This window comes from Triticum aestivum, chromosome 1B (assembly GCF_018294505.1).
Source record: "Triticum aestivum cultivar Chinese Spring chromosome 1B, IWGSC CS RefSeq v2.1, whole genome shotgun sequence".
Classification (NCBI taxonomy): Eukaryota; Viridiplantae; Streptophyta; class Magnoliopsida; order Poales; family Poaceae; genus Triticum; species Triticum aestivum.
Window position 1 is genome coordinate 440,234,823 of NC_057795.1, and position 25,334 is coordinate 440,260,156.

The following is a 25,334-nucleotide window of genomic DNA, read 5'->3' on the forward strand; positions in this document are numbered from 1 at the left end:
CGTAAGGAATCCATCACACCCGATCATCACGTGGTGCTTAGAAACGACGAACTGTAGCAACGGTGCACAGTTAGGGGAGAACACTTCTTGAAATTTTATAAGGGATCATCTTATTTACTACCGTCGTCCTAAGTAAACAAGATGCATAATACATAATAAACATCACATGCAATTATATAGTTGTGACATGATATGGCCAATATCATATAGCTCCATTGATCTTCATCTTCGGGGCTCCATGATCATCTTGTCACCGGCTTGACACCATGATCTCCATCATCATGATCTCCATCATCGTGTCTTCATGAAGTTGTCACGCCAACGACTACTTCTACTTCTATGACTAACGTTTAGCAATAAAGTAAAGTAGTTTACATGACGTTATTCAATGACACGCAGGTCATACAAAAAATAATGACAACTCCTATGGCTCCTGCCGGTTGTCATACTCATCGACATGCAAGTCGTGAATCCTATTACAAAGAACATGATCTCATACATCACAATTCATCATTCATCACAACTTCTGGCCATATCACATCACATGATCAATCGCTGCAAAAACAAGTTAGACGTCCTCTAATTGTTGTTGCATCTTTTACGTGGCTGCAATTGGGTTCTAGCAAGAACGTTTTCTTACCTACGAATCACCACAACGTGATTTTGTCAACTTCTATTTACCCTTCATAAGGGCCCTGTTCATCGATTCCGCTCCAACTAAGGTGGGAGAGACAGACACCCGCCAGCCACCTTATGCAACTTGTGCATGTCAGTCGGTGGAACCGGTCTCACGTAAGTGTACGTGTAAGGTTGGTCCGGGCCGCTTCATCCCACAATACCGTTGAGCAAGAAAGGACTAGTAGAGGCAAGTAAGATGACAAAATCCACGCCCACAACAAAGTTGTGTTCTACTCGTGCAAAGAGAACTACGTATAGACCTAGCTCATGATGCCACTGTTGGGGAACGTTGCAGAAAATTAAAAATTTTCCTACGGTTTCACCAAGATCCATCTATGAGTTCATCTAAGCAACGAGTCTAGGGAGAGAGTTTGCATCTACATACCACTTGTAGATCGCGTGCGGAAGCTTGCAAGGTGATGATGTAGTCGTACTCGACGTGATCCAAATCACCGATGACCTGCGCCGAACGGACGGCACCTCCGCGTTCAACACACGTACGGAACAGCCACGTCTCCTCCTTCTTGATCCAGCAAGGAAGGGAGGAGAGGTTGAGGGAGATGGCACCAGCAGCAACACGACGGCGTGGTGTTGGTGGAGCTGCAGTACTCCGGCAGAGCTTCGCTAAGCACTATGGAGTTGGAGGAGGTGTTGGGGAGGGAGAAGGAGGCAACCAAAGGCCAGGGATCAAGGTATGAAGTCCCTCCTCTCCCCCCACTATATATAGGGGTGCCAAAGGGGGGTGGCCGGCCCTAGGAGATCCAATCTCCTAGGGGGTGCGGCGGCCTAGGGGGGTTTCCCTCCCCCCCAAGGCACCTAGGAGGTGCCTTCCACTAGTAGGACTCCTCCCCCTTGGAAACCCTAGACGCATGGGCCTTGTGGGGCTGGTGCCCTTGGCCCATGTAGGCCAAGGCGCACCCCCTACAGCCCATGTGGCCCCCGGGGATAGGTGGCCCCACCCGGTGGGCCCCCGGGACCCCTCCGGTGGTCCCGGTACAATACCGATAACCCCGAAACTTGTCCCGATGCCCGAAACAGGACTTCCCATATATAAATCTTTACCTCCGGACCATTCCGGAACTCCTCGTGACGTCCGGGATCTCATCCGGGACTCCGAACAACATTCGGGTTACTGCATATACATATCCCTACAACCCTAGCGTGACTGAACCTTAAGTGTGTAGACCCTACGGGTTCGGGAGACATGTAGACATGACCGAGACTCTCTTAGTCAATAACCATCAGCGGGATCTGGATACCCATGATGGCTCCCACATGCTCCTCGATGTTGTCATCGGATGAACCACTATGTCGAGGATTCGATCAAACCCTGTATGCAATTCCCTTTGTCAATCGGTACGTTACTTGCCCGAGACTCGATCGTCGGTATCCCAATACCTTGTTCAGTCTCGTTACCGGCAAGTCACTTTACTCGTACCGTAATGCATGATCCCGTGTCCAACACCTTGGTCACATTGAGCTCATTATGATGATGCATTACCGAGTGGGCCCAGAGATACCTCTCCGTCATACGGAGTGACAAATCCCAGTCTCGATCCGTGTCAACCCAACAGCTACTTTCGGAGATACCTGTAATGTACCTTTATAGTCACCCAGTTACGTTGTGATTTGGTACACCCAAGGCATTCTTACGGTATCCGGGAGTTACACGATCTCATGGTCGAAGGAAGAGATACTTGACACTTGCAAAGCTCTAGCAAAACGAACTACACGATCTTTTATGCTATGCTTAGGATTGGGTCTTGTCCATCACATCATTCTCCTAATGATGTGATCCCGTTATCAACTACAACCAATGTCCATAGTCAGGAAACCATGACTATCTGTTGATCACAACGAGCTGGTCAACTAGAGGCTTACCAGGGACATAGTGTGGTCTAAGTATTCACACGTGTATTACGATTTCCGGATAATACAGTTATAGCATGAATACAAGACAATTATCATGAACAATGAAATATAATAATACTTTTATTATTGCCTCTAGGGCATATTTCCAACAATCAGCACTACTAGTTGGAATAGCTTCTACCCACTTAGTAATGTAATCAACGGCAACTAAAATATGTGTGTAACCATTAGAGGCAGGAAAAGGTCCCATATAATCAAAGCCCCAAACATCAAATGGTTCAATAACAAGAGAATAATTCATTAGGCATTTCTTGACGTCTACTAATATTACCAATTCTTTGACATTCATCACAAGATAAGACAAACTTACGAGCATCCTTGAAGAGAGTAGGCCAATAAAAACCAGATTGCAATACCTTATGTGCAGTTCTATCTCCGGCGTGGTGTCCTCCATATGATTCAAAGTGACACTTGCGTAGGCTCTGTTCCTGTTCATGCTCAGGTACACAACGTCTAATAACACCATCTACACCTTCTTTACAAAGGTGTGGGTCATCCGAGAAGTAATGTCTTAAACCATAAAAGAACTTTTTCTTCTGCTGGTATGTGAAACTAGGTGGTATAAATTTAGCAACAATGTAATTAGCATAATCAACATACCAAGGAGCAGTACGAGAAGCATTAACGACCGCTAATTGTTCGTCAGGAAAGCTATCATCAATAGGCAGTGGGTCATCAAGAAAATTCTGTAACCTAGATAAGTTGTCTGCAACGGGGTTCTCAGCTCCCTTTCTATCAATAATATGCAAATCAAACTCTTGAAGCAAGAGAACCCATCTAATCAGTCTAGGTTTAGCATCTTTCTTTTCCATAAGATATTTAATAGCAGCATGATCAGTGTGAATAGTTACTTTAGAATCAACAATATAAGGTCTAAACTTATCACATGCAAACACAACTGCTAAGAACTCTTTTTTAGTAGTAGCATAATTTCTCTGGGCAGTATCAAGAGTCTTACTAGCATACTGGATAACATTCAATTTCGTATCAACTCTTTGCCCTAGAACAGTACCTACAGCATAATCACTAGCATCACACATAATTTCAAAGGGTAAATTCCAATCAGGTGGCTGAACAATAGGTGCAGTGATCAAAGCTTTCTTAAGTATTTCAAATGCTTCTACACAATCATCATCAAAGACAAAAGGAATATCTTTTTGCAATAAATTAGTCAGAGGCCTAGAGATTTTAGAAAGGTCCTTAATGAACCTCCTATAAAAACCGGCATGACCAAGGAAACTTCTTATACCTTTTATGTCCTTGGGACATGGCATCTTTTCAATAGCATCAACTTTAGATTTATCAACTTCAATACCTCTCTCGGAAATCTTATGCCCCAAGACAATGCCTTCATTAACCATAAAGTGGCACTTTTCCCAATTCAGTACGAGACTAGTGTCTTCACATCTCTGCAAAACTCGATCAAGGTTGCTCAAGCAATCATCAAAAGAGGATCCATAAACGGAGAAATCATCCATGAATACCTCACAAATCTTTTCACAAAAGTCAGAGAATATAGCCATCATGCATCTTTGAAAGGTAGCAGGTGCATTACATAAACCAAAAGGCATACGTCTATAAGCAAAAGTATCGAAAGGGCAAGTAAAAGTAGTTTTTGATTGATCCCCCGCTGGGATTCAATCGTCGTTGAGGATCTCTAACTGGTTTGGCATCTTCCTCCAATTTAATTTTGTGTTGGCATAGCGTGGGACTAATGCCCTTAAGATCATCCAGAGTATATCAGATAGCAGCGCGGTGCTTCTTCAGAGTTTTCAATAATCTTTCTTCTTCTTGCTCTGAAAGGTTAGCACTAATAATAACATGATATATTTTCTTTTCATCAAGATAAGCATACTTAAGATTATCAGGTAATGGGTTGAGCTCAAACACGGGATCACCCTTGGGTGGAGGGGGATCCCCTAGAATTTCAACGGGTAGGTTGTGTTTCAGAATAGGTTCCTGTTGAAGGAACACTTTATCTATTTCCCTTCTTTCATTCATAAACATATCATTTTCGTGATCTAGCAAATACTATTCTAACGGATCAGTAGGAGGCACGGCAATAGAAGCAAGACCAATAATCTCATCCTTACTAGGGGATTCTTTATCACGGGGTTGTCTACGAAACTTAGCAAAATTAAACTCATGAGACATATCCCCTAAGCCAATTTCAACAATACCCTTTTTGCAATCAATCCTAGCATTAACAGTATTCAAGAAGGGTCTACCAAAAATAATGGGACAAAAATCATCTTGTGGGGAACTAAGAACAAGAAAATCAGCAGGAATTTAACTTTCCCATACAAGACTTCAACATCTCTAACAATCCCAACTGGTGAAATAATATCTCTATTGGCAAGCTTGATAGTAACATCAATACCTTCCAATTCAGCGGGTGCAATATCATGCATAATTTCTTTATATAAGTCATAGGGTATTGCACTAGCACTAGCACCCATATCACATAAGCCATGATAACAATGATCTCCTATTTTAACAGAAATAGCTGGCATGCCTACAATAGGTCTATGTAGCTTAGCATCTGGTCTAACAATATTAGCAGTCTCACCACAGAAATAAATAACATGCCCATCTAAATCATCATCCAAGAGATCCTTAACCATAGCAATACTAGGTTCAACTTTGATTTGCTCAGGAGGTGTATAAGTCCTAGTATTACTCTTACGAACAATAGTCGAAGTTTTAGCATGATCCTTTATCCTAACAGGAAAAGGAGGTTTCTCAACATAAGTAGTAGGAACAATAGGATCATTATAAGTGACAGTCTTTTCTTCAACTATAATAGGTGCAACTACTTTTACTTCAATGGGAGGATTATATTTAAACCACTTCTCCTTAGGGAGATCAACGTGAGTAGCAAAAGATTCACAAAAAGCACCTACTATCTCAGAGTCAAGTCCATATTTAGCGCTAAATCCACGAAAAGCATCGGTATCCATAAAAGATTTAACACAATCAAACTTAGGTGTTATACCTGACTCCTTACCATCATCGAAACCCCAATCTTCAGAGTTGCATTTAATTCTTTCCAATAAATCCCATTTGAATTCAATAGTCTTCAGCATATAAGAACCAGAACAGGAAGTATCGAGCATGTTGCGATCATTGGGAGAAAGCCGAGCATAAAATTTTTGAATAATCATTTCTCTGGAGAGCTCATGATTGGGGCATGAATATAACATTGACTTAAGCCTCCCCCAAGATTGAGCGATGATTTATCCTTCGCGAGGCCAGAAATTATATATGTAATTACGATCACGATGAACAAGATGCATAGGATAGAACTTCTGGTGAAATTCCAACTTCAATCGTTTATAATTCCAAGATCCCGTATCATCACATAGCCTATATCATGTCAATGCATCTCCCTTCAAAGATAAAGGGAAGACCTTCCTTTTGACAACATCATCGAGAATACCTGCAAGCTTAAATAATCCACAAACTTCATCCACAAAGATAAGGTGTAAATCGGGATGCAATGTTCCATCTCCTGCAAAGGGATTAGCTAGCAGTTTCTTTATCATACCCGAAGGAATCTCAAAGTAAATATTTTCAGTAGGTTGAGGAGCAACTCTTTGCTCTTCTGGTCGGGGTGAAGATACCCTGAACAAGCCTCTCAAAGGATTAGTTTCCATAGTAACAAGTGACAGAAAATTTCAGCACACTATATAAATGTTTCCTTACCAAGTTCCACTCACCAAAGGCGCTTCACTCCCCGGCAACGGTGCCAGAAAAGAGTCTTGATGACCCACAAGTATAGGGGATCTATCATAGTCCTTTTGATAAGTAAGAGTGTCGAACCCAACGAGGAGCAGAAGGAAATGACAAGCGGTTTTCAGTAAGGTTTTCTCTGCAAGCACTGAAATTGTAGGTAATAGATAGTTTTGTGATAAGATAAATTGTAACGAGTAACAAACAATGAAAGTAAATAAAGTGCAGCAAGGTGGACCAATCCTTTTTGTAACAAAGGACAAGCCTGGACAATTTCTTATAATGAGAAAAGAGCTCCCGAGGACACATGGGAATTATCATCAAGCTAGTTTTCATCACGCTCATATGATTCGCGTTCGGTACTTTGATAATTTGATATGTGGGTGGACCGGTGCTTGGGTACTGCCCTTACTTGGACAAGCATCCCACTTATGATTAACCCCTATTGCAAGCATCCGCAACTACAAAAGAAGTATTAAGGTAAACCTAACCACAGCATTAAACATATGGATCCAAATCATCCCCTTACGAAGCAACGCATAAACTAGGGTCTAAGCTTCTGTCACTCTAGCAACCCATCATCTACTTATTACTTCCCAATGCCTTCCTCTAGGCCCAAATAATGGTGAAGTGTCATGTAGTTGACATTCACATAACACCACTAGAGGAAAGACAACATACATCTCATCAAAATATCGAACGAATACCAAATTCACATGACTACTAATAGCAAGACTTCACCCATGTCCACAAGAACAAACGTAAATACTCACAAAGCATATTCATGTTCATAATCAAAGGAGTAATAATATGCATTAAGGATCTGAACATATGATCTTCCACCAAGTAAACCAATTGGCATCAACTACAAGGAGTAATCAACACTACTAGCAACCCACAGGTACCAATTTGTGGTTTTGATACAAGATTGGATACAAGAGATGAACTAGGGTTTGAGAGGAGATGGTGCTGGTGAAGATGTTGATGGAGATTGACCCCCTCCTCCCCCTCCCGAAGGGAAGTTTCCCCGGCAGAACAGCTCTGTCGGAGCCCTAGATTGGTTCCGCTAAGGTTCCGCCTCGTGGCGGTGGAGTTTTGTCCCGTAAGCTTGCCTCTATTTTTTTCCAGGGTAAAAGCCTTCATATAGCAGAAGATGGGCACCGGAGGGCCTCGAGGGGGCCCAAGAGATAGGGGGCGTGCCCAGTAGAGGTGGGCGCGCCCCCACCCTCCTGGCCAGGGTGTGGGCCCCCTCTGGTGTTTTCTTCGCTCAATAATTCTTATTAATTCCAAAACTGACTTCTGTGGAGTTTCAGGATTTTTGGAGCTGTGTAGAATAGGTTTCCAATATTTGCTCCTTTTCCAGCCAGAATTCCAGCTGCCGGCATTCCCCTCTTCATGGTAAACCTTGTAAAATAAGAGAGAATAGCCATAAGTATTGAAAAATAATGTATAATAAGACCCCATAATGCAATAAATATTGATATAAAAGCATGATGCAAAATGGACGCATCACATTCCGATGCCCAAACTTAGCGAAAGCAATATGAGTTTCCATGGCGTTATCCCTGGAAAGAAAGCCAAATCACTTGGGCAAATCGCCCTTGGCGTGGTTTTCGGTGATTCCAAGAATTACCGTAAGGAAAAGTTGACATTTGAAGTTGTGGATTTCCAGAGTGCTTATCATGCCATTCTGGGTAGGCCTGCCTACGCACGTTTTATGGCTCGACCATGTTACGTATACCTCAAGTTGAAGATGCCTGGCCCCAGAGGTGTGATCACAGTTACTGGCAATCGGCAGAAAGCAGAGGAATGCTTCCAGAAGGGTTCCAAAATTGCCGATGCACAAATGGCAGCAGTTGAATTTCAAGAATATCAGAAGAATGCAGATCCGAGTGATTTGCTCCGAGCTAAGAAGCCTGCCATGGATTCTGCATTTTAGTCGTCTGGTGAAACGAAGCCGATTCATATTCACCCGACTGATCCCAATGTCGCATCGACTCATATCTCAACAACAGTTGATAGAAAATAGGAAGAAGTGCTCATCCAGTTCCTCCGTGAGAACTGGGACATCTTCGCATGGAAACCTTCTGACATGCCGGGTGTACCCAGAGAACTGGCTGAGCACCGTTTGCGTGTCGATCCCAAGGTAAAACCCATCAAAGAGCATCTTCGGCGGTCCGCCATGCAGAAGAGAAAAGCAATTGGCGAGGAAGTGGCTCGGCTCCTAGCAGCAGAGTTCATCTAAGAGATCTACCACTCCGAGTGGCTTGCCAATGTGGTCATGGTCCCTAAGAAGGACGATTCACTTCGTATGTGCATCGATTTCAAGCATATCAATCGGGCTTGCCCGAAAGATCATTTCCCTCTCCCCCGCATCGATCAGATTGTTGACTCGACTGCGGGGTGTGAGCGCTTGTCTTTTTTAGATGCATATTCCGGGTATCATCAGATCCGACTGTATGGCCCCGATGAAATAAAAATGGCTTTTATCACCCCATTCGGGTGCTTTTGCTATGTCACCATGCCATTTGGTCTTAAAAATGCCAGAGCCACATTCATGAGGATGATTCAGAAGTGCCTGCTCACTCAAATCAGTCGGAATGTGGAAGCATACATGGATGACATTGTGGTCAAGTCACGTAAAGGTTTCGACCTACTGACTGACCTCGCAGAAACCTTTGCCAACCTAAGAAGGTATGATATCAAGCTTAATCCGTCAAAGTGCACATTCGGAGTTCCAGGTGGAAAGTTACTCAGTTTCCTTGTTTCTGAATGGGGGATCGACGCAAATCCTGAAAAAGTCGATACCATCCTCCGAATGAAATGCCTTGTGCGTGTGCATGCCGTTTAGAAGCTTACTGGTTGTTTGGCTGCCTTAAGTCAATTCATTACTCGTCTCGGTGAAAAGGCCTTGCCTCTTTACCGATTGATGAAAAAATCTGATAAGTTCGAGTGGACTGATGAAGCTGAAGCAGCGTTCGCAGAGCTCAAAACCCTGCTTTCTGCCCAGCCGGTGCTTGCTGCGCCAATCAACAAAGAGCCTTTACTGCTTTACATTGCAGCCACTAGACAAGTTGTCAATAGACTACTCACGATCAAGCGTGAAGAAGAAGGAAAAGCTTATAAAGTTCAGCGCTCAGTGTATTATCTCTCTGAAGTGTTGACACCATCCAAGCAGAGATATCCACATTATCAGAAGCTCGTCTATGGAATCTACATGACCATGAAGAAGGTTGCACACTATTTCTCTGATCACTCCATTACAGTCATCAGCAACGCACCATTATCTGAAATTCTGAATAATAGAGATGCAACTGGTCGAGTGGCGAAATGGGCGATTGAACTACTTCCATTGGGTATCAAGTTTGAGGCAAAGAAAGCTATCAAGTCCCAAGAAATTGCAGATTTCCTTGCCGAGTGGATTGAGCAACAACTACCGACTCAAGTTCACTCAGAGCATTGGACCATGTTCTTCGATGGCTCCAAGATGCTGAATGGTTCCAGTGCTGGGGTAGTGTTGGTATCCCCCCATGGAGACAAGCTTAGTTACGTTCTCCAGATTCATTTTGACTCTTCCAACAATGAAGCTGAATATGAAGCACTTTTGTACGGGTTGCATATGGCCATTTCACTCAGTGTCCGTTGCTTTATGGTCTACGGTAACTCGGATTTGGTGGTTAATCAAGTGATGAAAGAATGGGATGCCAGGAGCCCAGCCATGACTGGTTATTGCAATGAAGTAAGAAAGCTGGAAAAGAAGTTTGAAGGGTTGGAGCTTCACCATATACCCTGACTGAAAAATCAAGCTGCAGATGAATTGTCAAAGATAGGATCTAGGAGAGAGGCCATTCCCAGCAATGTGTTTTTGGAGCATATTCATTCACCTTCAGTTTAGGAAGATCCTTTCACTGAAGAGTCCCCACAGCCTAAGAGCGCCACAGATCCGACTGAAGTCGAAATCCCAGCTGTGGTCGACTTAGTCATGGAGGTTTTGGTCATCACTCCCGACTGGACAGTGCCATACGTCGCATACATTATTAGGAAAGAACTTCCAGAGGATGAAGAAGAGGCTCGACAGATCGTCCGACGATCTAAAGCCTTTACTATGATAAAAGGTCAATTGTTCAGAGAAAGTGTAACTGGAGTCTGCTAGAAATGCATCACGCCAAAAGAAGGCTGAATGATCCTCAATGATATTCACTCGGGGACTTGTGGTCACCATGCTTCCTCTCGGACCATCGTGGCCAAAGCACACCGAGCCGGATTTTACTGGCCACATGCCAACGAGATGGCGAAAGAAATAGTAGACAAATGTGAAGGCTGTCAGTTTTACTCTAACATGTCGCATAAGCCTGCCTCAGCTCTGAAGACTATTCCACTCGTCTGGCCTTTCGTTGTTTGGGGATTGGATATGGTTGGACCTATGAGGACTGGCAGGAGTGGATTTACCCATGTGCTGGTAGCAGTCGACAAGTTTACCAAATGGATTGAAGCCAAGCCCATTAAAAACCTTGAAGCAAGTACAGTTGTAAGTTTCATCAGAGAATTGACATTAAGATATGGTGTTCCGCACAACATCATCACGGATAATGGGTCGAACTTTGACTCTGACGAGTTCAGAGCCTTTTGTGCTTCCCAAGGCACGAGGGTCGATTACGCTTCAGTCGCCCATCCTCAGTCGAATGGGCAGGCTGAAAGAGCAAATGGATTGATTCTCAAAGGACTGAAACCCTGATTGATGCATGACCTCAAGCATGCAGCAGGTGCCTGGGTCGACGAACTTTCATCAGTACTTTGGGGATTGAGGACAACTCCTAATCGGCCGATTGGACGAACTCCATTCTTCTTAGTCTATGAAGCCGAAGCTGTACTCCCAAGTGATTCGGTCGACCATTTATCAACAAGACCTACGTCGATTCCTCGCCAGAAACATAAGGGGTCGGGCATTTCAGGAGTGATAGTTGGTCTTCGAGTGGACCAACAGAAACCACACAAGCTCGCTCCAGCTTGGGAAGGCCCCTTCGTCGTGACCAAAGTGCTCCACAATGGAGCGTATCGTCTTTTGAACGTCGAGAACAATAAAGATGAGCCACGCGCTTGGAATGCGGAACTGCTCCGCCCCTTTTACTCTTAAGCATTCAGACTGTTGAGATGTAATAAGAAATACCTTTTAGTTTGATTATCAAAGACATGATTTTATAGTCTTCTGAATGATTGTTGTTCATTTTTTACATGTTCTAAATCCCCCAGTGGGTGCCTGAGCAGCGAATCCGTTTCGCCTAAGTTGAAAAGAAAAAACCTACTGAGTGGTGAGCCAGCCTCTCACTCGGGGGCTTAGCTGCGAATCCGTTTCGCCTAAGTTTGAAAAATCCTACCGAGTGGTGAGCCAGCCTCTCACTTGGAGGCTTAGCTGCAGTCGAGTACTCGCCTAAGTGTAAAAAATCCTACCGAGTGGTAAGCCAGCCTCTCACTCGGGGGCTTAGTTGTAGTCCAGTACTCGCCTAAGTTTGAAAGATCCTACCGAACGGTACGGGTCGACCCCCACCCCCCCGGGGGCTACACCGTCAAGAAGAAGGACGAGATTGTGCGAGCCATCCTCACAATCAGAGGCTTAGCTGCAGTCCAGTACTCGCCTAAGTTTGAAAAATCCTACCGAATGGCGAGCAATCCTCTCACTCGGGGGCTTAGCTGCAGTCCAGTACTCGCCTAAGTTTTAAAAATCCTACCGAGTGGCGAGCAATCCTCTCACTCGAGGGCTTAGCGGCAGTCCAATACTCGCCTAAGTTTGAAAAATCCTACCGAGTGGCGAGCAATCCTCTCACTCGGGGGCTTAGCTGCGGTCCAGTACTCGCCTAAGTTTTAAAAATCCTACCGAGTGGCGAGCAATCCTCTCACTCGGGGGCTTAGCTGCAGTCCAGTACTCGCCTAAGTTTGAAAATCCTACCGAGTGGCGAGCAATCCTCTCACTCGGGGGCTTGGTTGCAGTCCACTACTCGCCTAAGTGTAAAAATTCCTACCGAGTGGCGAGCAATCCTCACACTCAGGGGCTTAGTTGCAGTCCAGTACTCGCCTAAGTGTTAAAAATCCTGCCGAGTGGTGAGCTATCCTCCCACTCGGGGGGCTTAGCTGCAGTCCAGTACTCGCCTAAGCGTAAAAAATCCTACCGAGTGGTGAGCGATCCTCTCACTCGGGGGGCTTAACTGCAGTCCAATACTTGCCTAAGTTTGAAAAATCCAACCGAATGGTACGGGTCGACCCCTCCCCCCGGGGCTGCACCATCAAGAAGAAGGACGAGATTGTGCGCACTGCCAAAGGCTCATCCAACGGCTAGTGCCAAGGTGAGCTGCTTTCAGGAACGTCAAGGCCATTGCTAAGTGTCTCGCCGATGAGCTGATCAATGCTGCTCAAGGCTCGTCCAACAGGTCGACTGCAGCCTCTTCCTCAGAAGCTACATCAAAAGTACAAAAACCAATCCGAGTGAAGAACGAGTTCCGCTCGAAGACAGACACAACATATTCAAAGATAAACCAAGTTCAGATAAATCCAAAGGTTCCAAACCGCGGATTAAAGTGCTTGGGCGCCAGGCTCGAAGGAGTTTCAATGATTACAAAATCACTCGGCATTCCGAGGCAAATAAGGGTGAAGCATAATGTTTTTTCGATCACTCGTCAAGAGAAGGGCTGGCTGGATCACAGAAGTTGTCAAGGTCAATGCTGTCCGCAATACGAGTGGCAGCCTCGAGGAAGGTGTCCATGAAGGACTGGAAAGTGTGCTTCTTAGTATTCACAACCTTGAGGGCCGCCAACTTGTCTTCTCTGGCGTCCTTGCAGTGCACTCGGACCAATGACAGCGCGACGTCAACGCCACAATGAGCGGATGACTTCTTCCACTCCTGCACTCGGCCAGGAATCTGATTGAGTCGAGTCATCAGTGACTCGAGATCTTGAGAAAGTTCTGCCTGAGGCCAGAGTTCAGCGTCAACCCGAGTCATCGCCGCCTTCAGTCGCGCTAGATAAGCAACGACGCTGTCCAAGCGTGATTCCAACCGCAGCAAGTTCATCGCAACCTCATCTTTCACGGGACAGTTGATGGGGTCGAGACACTTGTCATGCTTGTCGTCTCGGTTAGCATGTTCGTCGACCATTTAGCGAGTCAAACACTATTTCTTCTTTTCTGTTTCAGTTAATCCATAGTGATGTTTGGACATCTCTCGTTGCAAGCAACACATGCTTCTTATATTATCTTATTTTACTTGATGATTTCTCTCACTTTGCGTGGACGTTTCCGCTCCGTCGGAAGTCCGATGTTCTTGCCACTCTCACGGCCTTTTACTCCTACATCACCACCCAGTTCGAGCGTCCTATTCTCGCCCTTCAAACTGACAACGGAAAAGAGTTTGACAACGCTGGCACTCGTCACCTTCTTGCATCTCACGTCACTACCTTTCGTCTCACATGCCCATACACATCCTAGCAGAACGGCCGCGCCAAGCGGATCCTCCGCACTCTTAACGTCTGCGTCTGCACATTATTGTTTCACTCCAACGTGCCCCTCGGTTCTGGCCCGATGCCCTCGCCACCGCCACCCTCCTAGTTAACATTAGGCCTTGTCGTCCTCGCTGGAACTACACCCCACACCAACTTCTCTTCGGTTCTCCTCCATCCTATGATGGTCTTCGCATCTTCGGATGCTTGTGTTATCCTAGCACCGCCTCCACTACACCACACAAACTCGCCCCTCGCTCCGTAGCATGTATCTTCCTAGGCTACCCTCCCAACACCAAAGGTTACCGGTGCTACGACCCCGTCTCCCACCGAGTGTACACCTCCCGACACGTGTACTTTGATGAGCGGGTTTTTCCTTTTCACCAGGTACCGCCTTCTGCAGAGGACTCAACACTCCATGATGGTGTCTCGGACGCGGACCCGGTGTAGCCCCCGGCACGACCCCTCCTAGCCCTGGCACGGCTCCCGCAGGCGCCTCCCGGAGTGGCCTCGGTGCGCTCTCCCGTGGCGGCCCCCACTGCAGGCCCCTCCGCTGCGGCCCCGGCTGTAGGCCGCTCGGCCTCGGTCTCGGCGTGGCCATGCATGGCCCCTGGTGGCCCTTCGGCTACCACCCCGCCAAGGCCGGCTCCATCGCTCCGGCCGGTCATGGTCCCGCTGCGATGCCGGGAGCGAGGACCCTCCACCACCCCCATCCGTCGCTCCTGCCGCAGCCGACCCACCTCCCGCTGGCATGACGACGCGGGCTCGCGCCGGTATCTACCGCCCCAGCACGCGCTACGTCGTTGATGAGTACGCATGCGCGGTGTCGACATCATCCTCTCCACCGTCGCCCATCCCCTCGTCCGCACGCGCCGCCCTCTATGATTCACATTGGCTCGCCGCGATGTGCGAGGAGTTAGATGCGTTGCAGCGCAACCGCACGTGGAATCTTGAGCCGCGACCCCCTCACGCCAACGTCATTAGTGGCAAATGGGTGTTTCGCCACAAGACCAACCCGGACGGTTCTGTCGAGCGCTACAAGGCTTGCTGGGTGGTGCGCGGCTTCCGCCAGCGCGCCGGAGTGGACTTCACCGACACCTTTGCACCGGTTGTTAAACCGGGCACGTTTCGTACGGTGCTTCAGCTGGCGGTCTCCCGTGCCTGGCCTGTGCACCAATTGGATGTCTCCAACGCTTTTTTGCACGGCCATCTCACGGAACGGGTCTTCTGTGAGCAGTCGACTGGCTTCGTCGACGCCGAGCATCCCGACCATGTCTGCATGCTCTCTCGGTCCCTTTATGGACTGAAGCAGGCCCCCAAGGCGTGGTACCAGCATATGGCTGTGTTCTTACAGCAGCTTGCGTTTCACACAACCCGCTCCGACGCGTCTCTATTTGTCTATCATCAGGGCACTGCTACCGTGTACTTGTTTCTCTATGTGGACGACATTATCCTGACGGCATCCTCGCATGGGCTTCTTCAGCAGCTCACGGCTCGTTTTCGTGACGAGTTTGCCCTCAAGGATCTGGGAGCGCTGCACTACTTCCTTGACATTGAGGTCGTTCGACGTGCCAACGGGTTCTTTCTGCACCAACAGAAGTACGCTCATGAGCTTCTTGAGCGCGCGGGTACGCTTAATTGCAAAACCGCGTCCACGCCTGTTGACACAAAGGCGAAGGTTTCTGCCTTGGAGGGTTCTCCTGCTCCGGATGCGGCGTTCTACCGCTCCATCGTCGGTGCCCTGCAGTATCTCACCCTCACTCGGCCTGACTTGCAGTATGCAGTCCAGCAGGTGTGCCTCCACATGCACTCCCCGCGTGATTCTCATTGGACTATGGTGAAGCATATTCTTCGGTATATACGCGACACTATGACCATGGGACTCACCCTGACGGCCTCCTCCTCCATCGACATGGTCGCCTACTCCGACGCTGATTGGGCTGGCTGCCCGGACACGCGTCGCTCTACATCAGGCTATTGTGTCTACCTCGGGGCCTCGCTGATATCGTGGTCGTCTAAACGACAACCCACGGTCTCTCGCTCGAGTGCCGAGGCAGAGTATCGGGCAGTGGCCAACACCGTTGCTGAGTGCTCTTGGCTCCGTCAGCTTCTTCATGAGTTGCTTTGTGTGGTCCCCAAGGCCACAATCGTCTACTGTGACAACGTCTCCGCCGTCTACCTCTCCGCCAACCCCGTCCACCATCGTCGTACGAAGCATACTGAGCTCGACATTCACTTCGTTCGCGAGCAGGTGGCTCTCAGGAAGGTTCGTCTTTTGCATGTTCCTACAACACAGCAGTTTGCCGATGTCATGACTAAGGGACTATCGACCCCAGTCTTTGAGGAGTTTCGGTCCAGTCTCTGTGTCTCCGGCGACTCTTCGACTGCGGGGGAAGGGGGGTGTTGAGCGTACATTTTACACTGCATATGTATAGGACTAGGGTCTGTATTTATACCGTTGTATCTCTCTCCCCCCATATTTTTGTATATCTTGGGAGACAAGTAGAGGCCGGTCCATCCTGTACCTATATATGTGCACCATGCACGCGATCAATGATTATCGATTCGTGCGATCTCATTCTTCCTAACTAACATTCTTGGTGCTTGCAATATGTACAATCTGCGCTAGTGCATCACATCAGCATACAGAAGTGAGCGACTGAGGTGACTCGTTCTGATTTTTTTTTTGTAACCACGACGAGTGGTCCGGTCCTGGCGTAAAAATTGAAACGGAAAGAAATACGGTGGTTACATGCTGCAATTTTGGTCCATCCTGAATCACGCCACTCGTCTCTGAACTCTTGAAGAGAGGCCAATGCAGCCCAGAGTCTACAGTTGCGGCCGCCCGAGCACGCAGCTGCAACCAACCAATCAGAATCGAGGAACACCCACGCCACGGATCGCTGCCCACGATCCGCGTGCCACACCCAAAACCAAATCCTCACCATCCACGCCTCGCAGATCCAACGCTCGAAACTCCCCTCCCCTCCCGAAACACAGAGCGCGGAAAATTCCCCAGACTCGCGCTCACCCGCCGTCTCCCTCCTTAAAACGGGCCCCGAATCCCTCCTTGTTCCTCATTCCACTCCCAAATCTCCCCAGCAACCCTCTCTCCGCGCCCACGAAGCAAGCTCCACACTCCCGATGGCCCGCACGAAGCAGACGGCGAGGAAGTCCACCGGCGGCAAGGCGCCGCGCAAGCAGCTGGCGACCAAGGCGGCGCGCAAGTCCGCCCCGGCCACCGGCGGCGTGAAGAAGCCCCACCGCTTCCGCCCCGGCACCGTCGCGCTCCGGGAGATCCGCAAGTACCAGAAGAGCACCGAGCTGCTCATCCGCAAGCTGCCGTTCCAGCGCCTGGTGCGGGAGATCGCGCAGGACTTCAAGACCGACCTCCGCTTCCAGAGCTCCGCCGTCTCCGCGCTGCAGGAGGCCGCCGAGGCCTACCTCGTCGGGCTCTTCGAGGACACCAACCTCTGCGCCATCCACGCCAAGCGCGTCACCATCATGCCCAAGGACATCCAGCTCGCCCGCCGCATCCGTGGCGAGAGGGCCTAGGCTGCTTCCTAGAATCCTAGTGTCTGATCTGGTCTCGAGGTGTAGAGATGCGTTACTAGTTTCTTATTAGCCCTTGTCTGTGGTAGTAAGGTTCCTCGACAGTTGTGTTATGGTGTGATGTACTGTATGTGATGGTACCATCTTGTTATCATCATCAATGAGAAGTTAGCAATCTGATTTTAAACATGCCTGCTTGTTCGTCTGGTTTATCGATGGATTTATCCCTCCACGTTTTGGCAGCATTTGCTGCTGAAGGTGCCACCGAATTTGATAAACGATCATATGCCCCAGTTCAGTGCAATCTGAAACTGCTCACCTTGTATAAATCGAGTCCGTTTCTTGATGTCCTTTGCTCTGTCAATTCCTTTTTCTTCTTCTAATCTTTACTCTCAATTCTTGCCTGGGAAGGACCATAGTGGGTTGGATAACTATCTCTTCTTTGGCTACAGTTGTGCTTTTGAATGGCAATCTCTTTGAATATTAAGTTTCAAATGTTCTGTGATCCATTTGTTGCCGGAGGTTGTCCCATAAACAAGTGTAGGGATCTGTACTCTTTTTGGTGTGTATCCATGGAAGCTATTAAATTTTGGCTGTTCTGAGTGTACTAACTGGTTTTGCAGTGTCATGTGATGTTTTCTTTACTGACTCCTGTGTTTGTGGGTTTTGGACTCCAAATGGAACGGGAAATATCTGCACTCTGTTGAAGGATTAATAAACTTTGTCAGTCGCCACTGTCGTTTAAATATATTTTGAATCTGAGATAACTGTGATCAGTGTAGTTGTGTCTTGTAATAGGCATTTGTTATTAAGTTCTAGTAGCACATAAAAAAAATATCAACTGTAGCATCGTATATAGACTGAATTATTTCAAGTAATTGTTACTCTTCTGCACCAAATTTTGTCCAGCCTTCAGCTTGGGTTGTTTGTTGTCTCGAGTAGCTGCATCACTTTCTCAGTGATGCATCATATTCTCAATGTCCCATTCACCGGGCTATTAGTATTATAAATTCTCTAGTATCCATCACAGCATCACTCAAGCATGAAGAAGTATTAATAATTTTTTCATATGGTAGAATGCTGTGAGGATGATGGCAAATGGAGACGTTTGTATCAGGGAGTTTGTTGACAAGAGCTCCATACTGACCCCTATCAGGCTCGAGGAGACTCGTCATCATATTCCCTGTTATATGTAATCACTATATAACAGTGACAGTTTCCTCCTTCAAATTGCTCGGGTCCAGTTAGGCGAACAAAGTTTGCAGGGAACTCTAGTGCATAACCATTTCTTCCACTATGTCTTACTGCAATGTACTCAGTTTACCTACAAAGTTTATATATCTCAGCTCATACAACTGAACCAAATATAAATATATCAGCATTAGATGCCCAAGATTGAAAAAACTAAATGATCTATCAAATGCTGAGAATTTTCTACCTATCAAGAAAACACCAAGCTAATTGCTATTTACTCTGGTTTAGACTTTCAGGCATGGTTTAGTCAATGCGCAATTACATTTTGTATTTCGACAGTTCTCCAAGTTGTGCATGCATGATCCTTTTGATTGCAGCAGAGCATTTCAGATCAGAACTACACTATTTATCTTCTGTTCTAGAGGAAAAACAGATGAAGTATGTTTATGTTTCTAACTTTGACATTCTGGAGTGCAGGTTCTTTGAGAGCCCTCTGCTCAGCAAGGTTGGGTTACTGGTTCATTTTTTTGTCAAAGTATGAGACAGACGCCTTTCAGAGATTAAGCAACATCTGTCTGCTTCACTGTCCACCTTATGAACAAACTGGTCCGCATTTGGTAAGTGATCTGTCGAGTTTATGGGGCTTTGCTTCTTGTAGTTGGCCTGCCATGATACTCAACAGAACACACTTTTTAGGCCTTGTTCGGTTTGGAAGGGTTTGAAGAGGTTTGAAAGGGATTGGAGGGGATTAAATCCCTTGCAAATCAAAATCCTTCTCAAACCTCCTCAATCCCCTTCAATCCCCGTGGCAAGGGGATTAACCGAACATGGCCTTAAGGAGACGTGTAGCTGTAAATTCCTCATTGATGGGAGTAATCTTACTGCACGAATATAGATACAGTAGATAATTTAGACCCTTCATTCCTCTATTTACATCTTTAGGTATTATTCGAGTAAATAGCATAAAACTACTACAATTCGGGTTAAGGTTCCAAAAAACTATCGGATTTTAATTTTTCATTGATAACTACCAAGTCCGGGGTCGGCTGTTTCAAAAAACCCAAAATGTCGAATGTTTCACAATTGATCACGATTATGACAGGTTGGGCCCGCACCTAAACCAACCATCTGTTTGACCGTCTGTTTGACTGTTAACTGACATATGGGCCCACATGTCATTTTCCTCTTCCTCCTCTCTTTCTTCTTCCTCTCTGTCTCTTCTCTTCTCTCCCCGGTGTCTCCCGAGCCGGCGATCCTCCCCTCCCCTCCCGAGCCGGCGACCACACTCCCTCCCTTCCCCAGCCTCCCCATGATCGTGCGAGGTGCTCGCCGAAGCTTAGTGGGGGAGTTGGCGACGAGGAGGCATACCTGTGCCGCTGCTGGAGTGCGCACCTCCGCCTCTGCAGGCGAGGAACGGCGTGGCGGCAACCGCAGGCGAGGAACAGCGTGGATCCGGCCGCTGCGGGCATGACTCGAGGAAGGGCAGGGCAGCGGCCGCAGGGAGGCAAGGCACGGCGGCCACAGGCGAGGCAGGGCGAGGCGGCTGCCGCAGGAGAGGAACGACACTGCGGGAGCGGCTCGCCGGCCGCAGGAGATGCACGGCGTCAATCCGGCCGCTGCAGGCATGGCTCGCCGGCCGGGGGAGGCGGCGTTCGGGCAGAGCGCTCGGGATCGAGCTCCTGGCGACGCGGCTCCTCTGGATCGGGAGGAGGGACCTGATTGCTTTTTTGCAAAAACATGTAGGGACCTGATTGAAAACTCAGAGGGACCTGATTGCTTTTTCAGAAAACTTACAGGGACCTGATTACTTTTTAGAAAACTTACAGGTGGGACCCACATGTAAGTTAACGGTCAAAGTAAACGGTCAAACAAATGGTTATCTTACGTGTAGGCCCCAACTGTCATAATCTTGATCAATTGATAAGGACTCGGCGTTTTGGGTTTTTTGAAACAGCCGACCCCGGACTTGGTAGTTATCAGCGAAAAATTAAAATTCGGTAGTTTTTTGGAACCCTAACCCGAATTGTAGTAGTTTTATGCTATTTACTCGTATTATTCAGACAATACAGTATTGCCTGCAGTCCTTTGTTTATATTTTATAAGTGTTAGGCAGATGGTCAAGTTATAGCCTGCAATTTTGTGTATCTATAAATGTTGGAGAAAATCGCTAGATTGAAATCCTCCCCGACATCACACAACGAATTGTTTGCATATAGATCACCACGATGATCTAACAGCACGGCGAAGTGAGTTCTGATCCAACCGACGAATGTGGTGGGTGGAGCCAGAGCTTCATGGAGTGAAAACTTGACTATCCTCTTTCACACCAAATTGTCAAAATAAAGTATGCGAGAGACCTAATCTTAATAGTTATTGCTAAGGGTGTAACAATCTCATTTACTGAAGATTTTGGCATAGATGCTTCATCCTTTCGTATTTTTTTTACTATGACTAAATTGTCAGTCCCTTCCTAGGGCACCACTTTTGAAACAGTTAAAGGTTTTATTTGTTGCATGTCAAGTCAGATTCAGATTCCTATGAAATGTTCTCTTACCTGTTTGCTCTTGGTGACATGCTATGTGATACTCCATCTTAAATTTCTCATCGAATGTATCGCCGTCATCAAGACATCTATATCTGCAAGCCATGATGGACATTCGGAGACCTCTCTGGAAGCCGGATAGTCCCAGTGACCTGCTCGATGTCCAAACGAAAAAAAATGGTACTCGGTAGAGGGCATTGGAATAAAATCCGCTTTCTTGAAGGTAACACGTATAGCACACTCCCGTGTTTAAAGGGCGCCCACGCACCCCGCCGATGCAAAAGCCAGCAAGTGAGTTAACGGGCCTGTTTTGCTTTTCTCCCGAAGGCCCATAAAAGAACTTTCTTCCTCGTCCGGTCGCCCCTCTCTCCCCCGCTGCCCTCTCGCCAAAACCCTAGCTAACCCCTCGTCCCGAAACCGTAGTAGCAGCGCCGATGGGAGGGTCGCGGCGCAAGTTCAAGCGAACCCGCACCAAGGTGCGCGTGGGGTTGCCGCGCAAGAAGCCGCGCGAGTTCAAGCCGGCCTTCGACCTGCCCGAGGCGCTCGCCGCCGCCGCCGCCGCAGAGGCCGGCGGCCACGTGCCGAGCTGGGACGCGGAAGGCAGCGTCGTGAAGAACTACTCCGCTTTCGGGGTCGTGGCCAACCCCAACCTGCTCGGCGCCCACTCCCGCGGCACGCGAGGCCTCGTCCAGAGCGCCTCGCTGCAGGCGCCCGACGTCGACGCCTTGCGCGCCCCCGTCGACGAGTTCGGCCCCGTCGACACCGGCAGTGATCTCGAGTGCGATGGTCAGTCTCCCATCCCTTTGCCTCGACTTGGACCGGCTCACGAGCTGGTGAATTCATGTTTTATGTTCAGTTTCTTCGGGACATGTCGCTAATTTGGTTATACTGATGGGAATCTTAGGTGCCGTATTAATTAGTTTTGGTGAATGTGCGAATTTGGTGGATCAATTGGCATGGCATAATGCGATTTGTCAACCACATGTGTTGATTTAGCTCTTATTTTCTGTTGTTCATTTATGTTTGGGAATATACAGATGGTTTGCCTCTAGATTTGATTTCCTTTGTGCTGTGAATAATCCGTTGAGCTGCCAGAGCAATGAAATGAACAGTGTGTAAACACAGTCCGTCCAACACATTTCTCATCGAAGTTTTAGGTTCGCTGGTTTGCTTGGAGATGTTTGTGTTCAATCTTTCTTTTACTCTTGGTATATAACTTGGAGTTCTCATCGAAGTTGTAGGTTCGCTGGTTTGTTTGGAAATGTTTGTGATCAATCTTTCTTTTACTCCTGACATAACTTGGAGTTTTGATAAATATTAATTTGTTCTCCAACAGTCTGCTTCCAATGGGAATGAGTTTTTTTTTGCTGAAATAGCAGTAAAGGTCATGGTAGTAGTTGTTTTATGGACAAAAGAGAAGTTCACATATATTATCACTCGTGTTGTTGTATCAAAATTGATACTATGGTTAGCATACTGTCTATCAAAAAAATTCAAAAGAAGCAATTACTACTTTGTGAAGACACAATATATTCAAATATAATTTGAATTGGAACTGCTTTCAACAGCTCCTATATTTGAGTGTCTGTTTTAACTTCTTATTCATAGTATATTCTGAGCTTTATGCTTAAGTGTTGGTGTCATTCGAGGAAATTTATATAGAAAGATGCAAGGTATTACGGCAGTAAACAGTTTGCTGTGGCTGGCAATACAAACACTGCTTCTGAAGTTCAGGAAGCAGCAGAAGCTCAGTAGCTGCAGTAGTTGGTTTCTGATTCAACTTAGTACTGGAGTATGTGAGGAAGAACAGAGTTGTAGTCAACAAGTTAGAAGTCTTATGCTCCTACAGTATAAACTAAGTGATCTTGGAGCACATCCTTCCGGCTCAGAAAATATTTATACTTCCTAAAAAAATCAGAAAATTTACACATGAAGATGGCTGAACAATTACATTCTGATTTCAGGTTCCATGATTGTTTTTTGAATTCTAGCCTGTTCTAAAGCATGCAAGTAATTGAGAGTTTCAAAAGATACATTTTTGGGCACCTCAGTCTTGTATGTTTTATGCAGACCGCTGATCAATACATTTTCTCAAGAAAGTATGCTGATACATAATTCATTCTGATATCTACATCCCAGATTTATTTCTGGGATTATTTAGTTTTGTAGGCCCATTTTTGAATTTCAGATAGCACATGTGTTCTGATGCAAGAAATCTTAGTCCTAGTTAGTTAACTGCAAAAGGAGGAGACACCTTTTGAGTATTGACAAGCAATAATACTACTGTTTCCTCATCTTGGGTTTCTCATCTCATTCTCAATACTCAAAGCATGCCTCATCTTGTGCCACTGTCTTCTCAGAACATCCCATACACTCGGTAGCTTACTGTCGCAGAGAGTGTAACAATTAGCATGATGGCAAGTTCTCCAAAAGATTAACATGATTTTGAAAGAAAAACCCTTGCCCAATGGTAACAGCAGGATAAGTCCCATCAATCAAGAAACAAAAAACACTCAACTGGTGCTCCATTTTTTATAAAAAATTATGGTTCCCTTGGATGTTCCAAAACCACAGAATACTAAAAGTCCAAGTTCAAAATTGTGTTTGTTTTCAAAAATTGAATGTGCTGTGAAAGACAAGGCCTGTCAAGTTTTTTTCCTGATGAGATGGTTTGTTGATATCCAAGCCCAAGCAAATATTGATTTTAGTGTATATTTAAGACCAATTGAAATGCACTGCTTTTAGCATGCTCTTTGAAGGCTATGAAATTCTATTTCGAATGTTCTATTTGACAATAAGTTTTACGTATTTAAAAAAAGTTCTCTTTCTTTTCTGCGGCCAATATCAAAAGATATTCCTAAGAAGCTATGAAATGTACCTAGCAATGTTCTGTCATAGTAATAGCTTTGTTATGACAGCAAGACATTATGTTATCAACTCGATGGCTTAATACAGTGTGTTCTTGCTTGGCATAGCAGGACATTTTGTTTTGCTACTCAATGGATATAATTTCTTGTGTTCTTTGTTTAGCACCTGAGGTGAATTTCTTAGTGGCATAGTATAGTGATTAAAATGTTACTGTTATATTTCTTTGAGTTGTTTCATCACATAAAAGGGCATATGTTATGGTGCATATATTTGTATTTCAATTTACCTACAGTATTACTTATATTGAAGACAGTAAGAGTGATGTGTACTTGTGTACGATCTCATGGAATCTTTTCTATTCAATGTAGATCTAAAATCTGCACTTGGGAAGAAAAGGAGGGATGGCAAATCTGCACCTTTGGAGCCACTGACTAAAATTCAACGACTATGTATTGGCAGATTAATAGAGAAGTATGGCGACAACTACAAGGTATAACACAATTTTCAAATATCTTATTTTGTCGAGCGTATGTTTAACAAATATCTATATATACTAAAGAGAAGCAACGTGTTTGCAGGCCATGTTCATGGATACCAAACTGAACTCAATGCAGCACTCAGTGGGTACATTGAAAAAGCTCTGTGAAAGATACCATGTTGGTGGCAAGACCATCCTCTATCCGATGTAGTGTCGTATGAATCTAGATTTCACTTTCAGTCTGTATCCTATTTCTCCCACTAAATGGGACATGCACTGCAAATTTTGCCTGTGAACAATGTAACTTCTGATGACTACAATATAAGAATGAGTTTGTTTTATGTTGGAAGTTCCAACTCACTTTAATTGTTCTGGCACTTCATCAGAACCTGTCCCTTATATTCTTTTGTGCAAGAGTTACTGGTTAGAGATAATATGATATACAGTACAAGAGATGATTGTAATAATGTAATGCTGCAATCATAGAAGGCTGAACTTTAGCATCATTAATTTACTTCCAAGAAATTTCGGAGCAAATCATATACAACTATTTAGACCTATATTTTTAGATGAAAGGCATGAGCAACTCCTGGCTTTATAAATTAATAAAGGCCCAAACCAGGCATCAAGCCTTACAACGTAAACAACATACAAAAAGCAAAATACATACGCCCTGTTCGATACCCCTCTACTCCACAACTCCGGGAGCGGAGCTGCTGTTCAAATCGAAGGAGTTGTGGTTTCCCCGCTCCGCAGATTCCAGGAGCGGGTGATTACCGAACAAGGCTATAGAACCGAAAATCAATACAAGCACAGCATGTACAGGGCTATAGGACAGAAAATCAATACAAGCACAGCAACATGCGCAAGACAA

The 25,334-nt window shown here is 46.1% G+C and overlaps 2 protein-coding genes across 2 annotated transcripts; both read left to right on the forward strand.

Annotated features, from left to right (window-relative positions):
- Positions 1 to 16,897: 16,897 nt before the first annotated feature.
- On the forward strand, positions 16,898 to 17,567 carry LOC123129777 (histone H3.2). Its single transcript, XM_044549808.1, has one exon. The coding sequence runs from the start codon at positions 16,971 to 16,973 to the stop codon at positions 17,379 to 17,381; it is 411 nt and encodes a 136-aa protein (XP_044405743.1). The 5' UTR covers positions 16,898 to 16,970; the 3' UTR covers positions 17,382 to 17,567.
- Positions 17,568 to 21,437: 3,870 nt separating this feature from the next.
- LOC123129787 (uncharacterized) lies at positions 21,438 to 24,826 on the forward strand. Its single transcript, XM_044549813.1, has 3 exons — positions 21,438 to 21,900; positions 24,351 to 24,472; positions 24,561 to 24,826. Exons 1-3 carry the CDS (start codon positions 21,549 to 21,551, stop codon positions 24,669 to 24,671), a joined length of 585 nt encoding a protein of 194 aa, XP_044405748.1. The 5' UTR covers positions 21,438 to 21,548; the 3' UTR covers positions 24,672 to 24,826.
- The last annotated feature ends 508 nt before the right edge of the window (positions 24,827 to 25,334 follow it).

Excerpts from the sequence above, each read along its gene's own strand:
- LOC123129777 (XM_044549808.1), top strand. The coding sequence starts at position 16,971 with ATGGCCCGCACGAAGCAGACGGCGAGGAAGTCCACCGGCGGCAAGGCG.
- LOC123129787 (XM_044549813.1), top strand. The coding sequence starts at position 21,549 with ATGGGAGGGTCGCGGCGCAAGTTCAAGCGAACCCGCACCAAGGTGCGC. Across the intron at positions 21,901-24,350 it reads CAGTGATCTCGAGTGCGATG|ATCTAAAATCTGCACTTGGG; the intron begins GTCAGTCTCCCA and ends TATTCAATGTAG. Across the intron at positions 24,473-24,560 it reads AGTATGGCGACAACTACAAG|GCCATGTTCATGGATACCAA; the intron begins GTATAACACAAT and ends ACGTGTTTGCAG.